Here is a 7,993-nt window from a genome sequence, read left to right on the forward strand (position 1 = left end):
GTTTTTATATTTTTTCATGTCACTAATAGGAGCACAGCAGTTGCAATTTATTTATCTTGCATGGCACATATGTAATCATATGTGTAGGTCATGTATGTATCTATCCATCTATCCGTGTGCATATATAGCAGGCAGGAAGTCCTGTGATATGCAAGATGGGAAAAGGGAAAGTGCTAGTCACTCAGTCGTGTCCAACTCTTTGCAACCCCACGGACTGTAGGCCCGCCAGGCTCCTCTGTCCCTGGGATTCTCCAGGCAAGAATACTGGAGTGGGTTGCCATTCCCTTCTCCAGGGGATCTTCCCCACCCAGGGATGGAACCCGAGTCTCCTCTGTCTTCAGTGCTGCAGGTGGATTCTTTACAGTCTGAGCAACCAGGGAAGCCCGTTATACAGTACAATTTCATGCGATCTATGCTGTTTATACTATCTGGAGAAGGAAACGGCACCCCACTCCAGGACTCTTGCCTGGAAAATCCCATGGACGGAGGAGCCTGGTGAGCTGCAGTCCATGGGGTCGCGAAGAGTCGGACACGACTGAATGATCTCACGTTCACTTTTCACTTTCCTGCACTGGAGAAGGAAATGGCAACCCACTCCAGTGTTCTTGCCTGGAGAATCCCAGGGGCGGGGGAGCCTGGTGGGCTGCCGTCTGTATCCACAGTATATAATACACATATTCTGTGTGATACAGCATTTATTACATACAGTATAGAGTGAACCATATAAGCTATGATACACATAGTATCCTTTTGTACAGGGCACACTATATACAGTATGTCATTTTTTGGTTGCTAAGTTATGCTTGACTCTTTGCAACCCCATGGATTGCAACATGCCAGGCTTCCCTGTCCTTCACTATCTCCCAGCATTTGCTCAGATTCATGTCCACTGAGTCAAGTGATGCTATATCACCATCTCTAATGATAAACATACAGAGAACCATCTATACTGTGGTATACAGTGTATCTGAAAGGGAAGTGGAAATGTTAGTCACTCAGTCCTGTCCGACCCTTTGCGACCCTGTGGAATGCAGCCCGCCAGGTTCCTCTGTCCATGAGATTTCCCAGACAAGAGTACTTGAGTGAGTTGCCATTCCCTTCTCCAGGGGGATCTTCCCAATCCAGGGACTGAACCTGCATCTCCCTCTTTGCAGGCAGATGCTTTAACATCTGAGCTACCAGGGAAGCCCATATGAGTATATATGAAACATTTTATATAAGTATATAAAAATACACTATATACAAAGTATACCATATAACACATATATACTGTTGTATAGAGTACACTTTGACATACATAAACCATTTGAAGTATATAATGTAGCAGATACGCTATGATACATGCAATATTCTTTAAAACAGTGTATACGGTATACAGTCTACAGTGTATCAAACAGTATCGTTATGCAGATACTCCATGTATAGTATATGGCGTACCGTATATGCTAAGAGGCAGTATGCTTTTATGCAGAACATGCTGTATAAAGTATTTAGTATAAGATCTGTGGGCTTCCCAGGTGATGCAGTGTTAAAGAGCCCACGTGCCAATGCAAGATATAGAAGAGATGTGGGTTTAATCCCTGGGTCGGGAAGATCCTCTGGAGGAGGAAATGGCAACCCACACTCCAGGATTCTTATCTGAAAAATTTCCATGGAAAGGGAAGCCTGGTGAGCTACAGCCCACGGGGTTGGAAAGGGCTGGACACGGCTGAGCGACTAAGCACATGAGATTTATACTGTGGATATATACTGTTTATTATGTATAGTCTTCTCTCCCTACCAGTTTGTAGGTATGCTGATGTATCAATGCGCTCTTGCTATACACCAGGAATACTACGGCTTCCTCACTTAATTCCATTCCCAATATTCATATCCGCTTTATAGATCAGGCTAAGAGAGGTTTAAGAATTTGCTCGAGATCTCCCAACTTGTGAAGTGGGAGAGAGGCACAGCTTAATGTATGTTCATGCTGTTGACAGCCTCAGACTGAGGATTAAAGCCCTTCCTATGGCAATACCTGCATCTGTGAGTCAAGGATATCATTTGAAGCCTGCATGCCACCTGGGAATGTCTGCAGACGTTGGGTCTTCCAGTGGAACCTTCTGGTGCCCCAGCCTTCTGGCACATAAGCAAAGAGGCGGTGGCTTTATAAGTGTGTTGCCAAGAAGGCGTTGCCTGGAAGGTAGAGGTTAGGGCACCCACGGCAGTACAATACACCAGGGCAAGCTAGGTCTGCACACCACTTCTGAGAGTTCACTGCTATCCACGAGGTGACTTTTTATCATGCACAATCTCAGATGTTCCTAACCAGCAAACAGGAGAAGACAAAATCTGTCTTACAGGTTATTTTACCAAGCCCCCCGCCCCCCCAAAAATTGGAAGAAATTAGAGTATACCTTTGAGGGGAATTTCTGTTACCTTAAAAAAAACTGGGTGGCAGCCATGTTTCAAGTACCATGTTTTACAGAGATTCTTTCAATATTGATGACTGTCTCTCTGCCTGTGGCTGTTCATGTACATCACAGGGGATTTCAGTTGCATAGTTGCACAGGACACTTGAAATCTATAAAAACCCCAATTTACTGCATCTTGTATTTCTCCTAAAATCGTTGACTTGAGCGTGTCTAAAAGCACTGTCTTGCCAAACTTAAGACATCAACGGAATGTTATTTCATCTCCAAGTGACTCAATCTTCAAAAGATTTTCAAGCTATATCCGTATTTCTAATAGCACAAACAGTGGATGCATTTTTCTGTTTATTAACAGTTTGTAATGACAGAAGCCAGATTTTTTTTTTTGCATTTTTAATGTATTTTAATTGTTATAACTGCAATATATATCCGTCTACCTAAGTAGCAGTTCTTGAGGAAGAAAGAATGTACACATTTTGGGCAACAATCTCTAAATCGGGATTTCTCAAGTTTAATACTGTTGACATCTGGGATGAAAAATTTATTTGCTGTGGGGGGGAGCTGTCCTGTGCCCTGGAGAGTATTTGACAGTCATCGTGATATCTACTTTCATTCATGACACCATCCTTCATGTATAACAACCAAAAACATCTCCAGGTATTGCCAGATGCCCACCCCGTCCCCCGCCTTGTGGGGGCCGATCACTCTCTGGTTGAGGTTAGTGACTCCAAAAGTGGTTCAGCCTGAAATGCTGAAAATTTTCCAACAGAAGTACTTTAAATTTGAAATGCTGAAACATAGCCAAGACACGTGTTTGTTTTCCTCCTGAAAAATCTCCCAAGTTTGGAAGACAACTGGATGCGTTAAAAATATAGAAATGTTACAGAAACGGTATCGTAGTTTCATTGGGAAGTATTTTAGGGTAAGAGGGGATTCTTTTATAGACAAGGCAGAATGGTAGGCACATGTGGATTAAACCACTTCAGTACTTTGCGCGTATCAATAAACACGTGAGATGATCTGACCGTCATTTCGTTTTACTTGATTAAAAATTGACTTGTGACATGCAGAAGAGTGTGACCTTTTTTTTTTTTCCCTTTTCTTTTCTCTCTCTCCCTTCTGTCCTCAGTGACCCCAATCAGCCTGTCCCACAGGACACCAAGTTCATTCACACAAAACCCAACCGCTTCGAGGAGGTGGCCTGGTCCAAGTATAACCCCAAAGACCAGCTGTATCTGCACATCGGCTTGAAGCCCCGCGTGAGGGATCACTATCGGGCCACGAAAGTCGCCTTCTGGCTGGAACTGGTCCCACATCTGCACAACTTAAACGAGATATTCCAGTACGTGTCCACCACCACCAAGGTGCCCCCTCCGGACATGACGTCCTTCCCCTACGGGACCCGGCGGTCGCCCTCCAAGATCTGGCCCACGACCAAACGCCCGGCCATCACCCCAGCCAACAGCAACCCCAAGCACTCCAAGGACCCTCACAAGACGGGCCCCGAGGACACCACGGTCCTCATCGAGACCAAACGGGATTACTCCACCGAGCTGAGCGTCACCATCGCCGTGGGGGCGTCCCTGCTGTTCCTGAACATCCTGGCCTTCGCCGCCCTCTATTACAAGAAGGACAAGCGGCGCCACGAGACCCACCGGCGCCCCAGCCCGCAGAGGAACGCCGCCAACGACATCGCGCACATCCAGAACGAGGAGATCATGTCCCTGCAGATGAAGCAGCTGGACCACGAGTGCGAGTCACTGCAGGCCCACGACACGCTGAGGCTCACCTGCCCGCCGGACTACACGCTCACGCTGCGCAGGTCCCCCGACGACATCCCGCTCATGACCCCCAACACCATCACCATGATCCCAAACACGCTCACGGGTATGCAGCCGCTCCACACGTTCAACACCTTCAGCGGAGGCCAGAACAGCACAAACATTCCCCACGGACACTCCACCACCAGAGTATAGCTCTGCAGTCCCCCCTCCCCTCCCTGCCCTCTCGCCACCCCGCCCCCTGCAACTGGAAGACGGACAAAGAAGCACCATCTCCAAACAAGGAATGTGTTTCATCCCACTGGCTTAAGACACACACACACACACACACACACACACACACACACACACACACACACACAACCCAAAAGGGCAACCATTGTGTCTTTGCAGACCTCCCATGCTGGCATTTCCCGGTACCACGAGACCAACTTTCGACCCTACGAAATGTGAAACCATATCCATTCGCTGTTACGAGTTCTGCTTTTAAGATCCACCACCATCCAAGCCGACTTTAGTGCGACAAGGACGTCGATATATCAAGGACCTGGGCGTTTCCAACCGTGACCATAGAGGCTGACACCCTTCTGGAACTCAGCCGGGGACACTAAATTTTTTTTTTTTAATCACAGTTAAAAAATAAAGTTCTTTATGTGCCACACGACAGATGGCTCTCCTTAAGTGAAAAACAAAAAGAAAAAAAAAGTCTGTGGGCTTTTACCCAGCATACGGAGCAGTAATCCAGAAAAGAAGGAAAAGTAGAATTTTATTATTAAAATAAATGAACAGACTATGCAGTTAGATACCTAGAGTTCTGTGCAAAGAGATGTTTTGCCAGCCTGAACTATATTTAAGAAACTTTGTAAAAAAAAAAAAAAAAAAAGAAAGAAAGAAAATGTATATAGCTGTGAGTTTAAACAAACACACGTGGAGAGAAAAAGAAAACAAACAAAAAAAAAGCAAAAAAAAAAAAAGCGCTTTTATTGGTGTTTTCAGTTTGAAAGAGCTTTTAGCAAGGTTGTGCTCTCCATTAGTGGTCTGTATGTATATAAATCGGTATATACGTTAGTCATATCACCTCTTTTCCCTCCAAGACACAGAGGGGCTTCTTCTTAAATCCTTGTGGCCAACAGACACGGGGTTTTCTAAGGCGTTTCACTTGTAGGAGGATATGGTTGTCACACGGCGGACTCGGACCGTCCCTGTGACCAGGCTCTCTCCCTATTTTCTTTGTTTGTTTGTTTTGTTTTTGGGCTGGAAAGTGCATGCCAAGGGATTCTTAGGAGACTGTTGTTTTGTTTTGTTTAGGCAAACTTTTATTTTTGTATTGTTAAACACTTCATGAAGTTGCAACCGCTCCCCCACCCCCTGCAAGAAGGGTCCCCAGCGTGGAGTCTATTTAAAAGCTTGTTGACTTAGATACACGCGCATGCAGAGAAACCGCAGGGCCTGGGAGGGGAGGGGGTGGGGAACAGAATACAAGTCTCCTTCTGTAGCTGTGGCTCTTTGAATCTGTTAAGGAAGAGTCGCTTCCCACACCCAGGGTCCTGCCAAAAGGGAGAAAGAAAGCTTGTGTTTGGTGGGCCTGCGGTGTGCTGAGTCAATACAGCTCTGTGTTCCCCAGCAGCTGCAGAAATACCTGTTCAGCTTAGCTAATCAGATCGAAGGAGGGGGGCATGTGTCTTTCCTTTCTGGTAAAAGCAGTTAAGTCCCTTATTTATCAGTAAGCGGGGTTTCGTTGTTGTTGTTGTTTTTGAATTCTTTCGATCATTTATGGGGTAAAACATACGCTTGTCTGAAACGATTATCTTCTGTGCCCTTTGTGTATCCGTCACTGATCCGGGACTATCAGAGAGAGACCAAGGAAGGGAGAAAACACTTCAAGTGCTTTGTGGGGGTTATCCAGGAAGTTAGAGAATGGCCTGACTGTCAAGATAACACCCGGAAATATTCATGCATTGTTCACTGGTGAGGTGGGGATGAGAATCTTGGCGCCTCTGACACCAAGTGATTTTCTTACTGTCTTTTTAGCTTTCCTTAAGGGATATCATGCAGGTGTCGTTAAAGGAAAACAGTAGCAGCCGCGGTGACTTGACGTCTTGGCTTTCGAAAACCTATTGCCGCGCCAGGAAATAGGAGCCAAAGAGGATGTCTCGGGGCGTGGTTATCAGAGCAATTCAGCTCAGGTGCACATTCTCAAGAAAGACGGTCCAAATTCCTTGTCCCTTGCTACAATCTTTGATTACCGGAACCCTTAGACTGAAACTGTAGCAGTACCTTTTCAAAGTCTTTGAAAATGACCGCCCCCTCCATCCCACACCCCCAGAAAAACAGAGTTCTTAGGAAGTCTGTGCAGACCGATCTCCCAGTAAATTCTGCTGTTCATCTCGGTTGAGATTTTAAGAGCGAGTCTGTGTATAGACGTACATGAAATGTAATCCCAACTTTGCCCAGAGTGAAGTGCAGGCTCCAGCAGCTAAGAGGTGTCATGGGTAAGGTTTTTGTTCATCCTGTTTTAAAGCTCCTGTCAGACCATTGCTGCAAGCTATTGTATTTATTACCCCAGCTAAGCCACAACAAATAGGCTGTCCAGGAAACGACGGAGGAAGTGGCACTCGACAGCCTTGTGGGACCTGGTATGTTTGTAATGTGAATTCCAGTATTTGTTTAGTATTTCCAAGCGTCTTCTGCTAGCAATATGCACAGTAATGTATCAGGCTTGTGACATTTGGATAAGGAAAAAAAAAAAAGTTCTTGTTAAGTGAATAACTTTAGCTTTTACAAAGGGTTATGATCAAAAGCAATTTAATACACCTTAAATGATATCTTATTTCTACATGGAAAGAAGTTATAGAATCTTCATAGAGTTCTATGAGAATAAAATATACTTGCTATCTATAAAAAAGAGAAAAATGAGAAAAAAAAATAAGTTAAAAAAAAAAAAAAAACTTTCCTAGGCTTTTATTCTTGAACTTCACTGGCACGCAGGGTTTAATGGTTTCTCGGATTATTATTTTGCGATTTTGTTTTTGATTTTGCCTTAAGTAATGATAGAAGATATATATGGCTGGACACATATGTATAAACTTTTCAGCAGCATTTTTAATAATAAAATATCACAGTATTTTCTAATGCTTTGTGCAAATAATTATGCGTCCATTCTTTCTTTGGAGGTGGCCTGTCGTATTTCTTTTCCCGGCTTCAGACGCCTTTCTCGCTTTCAGAGCTAAGTGATACATTTGATGTAGATGGCCCGTGGTAAACTCAGTCGATTATGGACCGGTTTCTTGTGGTTTCTCCTGGGGAACAGATTTTGTGTCCCCAACAGGAACATTTCCCTTGGCCTGACGCTGAACACAGTGGCGGAGGAGTGCTCTGAATGGTGAAATTGGCAACAAGAGGGTATTTCCTGAAATGAAACACTTGAGTTTATTTCTTTGACCTCAGCTGCTTATGTTACTGGGTTTTGTGTTTGTGGTCATGTCTTGAAACTTTCCAACAAAGAGCCTCCTTTGGGTATGTGTCCGACAGCAAGAAGTTTGTTTGAATACAACTCGAGAGATGAAAGACTCAAATTTGTCCAGGCTTCCCATACACTGGGGCTTCCCATGTGGCTCAGACGGTAAAGAATCTGCCTAGTATTTCAGAAGACCTGAGTTTGATCCCTGGGTCAGGAAGATCCTCTGGAGAAGGGAATGGCAACCCACTCCAATGTTCCTGCCTGGAGAATTCCATGCACAGAGGAGCCTGGTCTGCTACAGTCCATGGGGGTCATAGACAGTCGGACATGGTCCAGTGACT

At 44.9% G+C, this 7,993-nt stretch overlaps 1 protein-coding gene across 3 annotated transcripts in view; it reads left to right on the forward strand.

Moving 5' to 3' along the window:
* Nucleotides 1–7,340, forward strand: part of LOC101117049 (neuroligin 4 X-linked) — a 400,179-nt gene extending 392,839 nt beyond the window's left edge. For all 3 annotated transcript variants that reach the window (XM_060407561.1, XM_060407560.1, XM_060407562.1), the window contains exon 8: nucleotides 3,541–7,340. In XM_060407561.1, the coding sequence (XP_060263544.1) occupies nucleotides 3,541–4,387 (847 nt within the window). In that variant the 3' untranslated portion in view covers nucleotides 4,388–7,340. The remainder of the gene's footprint in view (nucleotides 1–3,540) is intronic.
* Nucleotides 7,341–7,993: the final 653 nt, after the last annotated feature.

Source organism: Ovis aries, chromosome X, assembly GCF_016772045.2.
Source record: "Ovis aries strain OAR_USU_Benz2616 breed Rambouillet chromosome X, ARS-UI_Ramb_v3.0, whole genome shotgun sequence".
Classification (NCBI taxonomy): domain Eukaryota; kingdom Metazoa; phylum Chordata; class Mammalia; order Artiodactyla; family Bovidae; genus Ovis; species Ovis aries.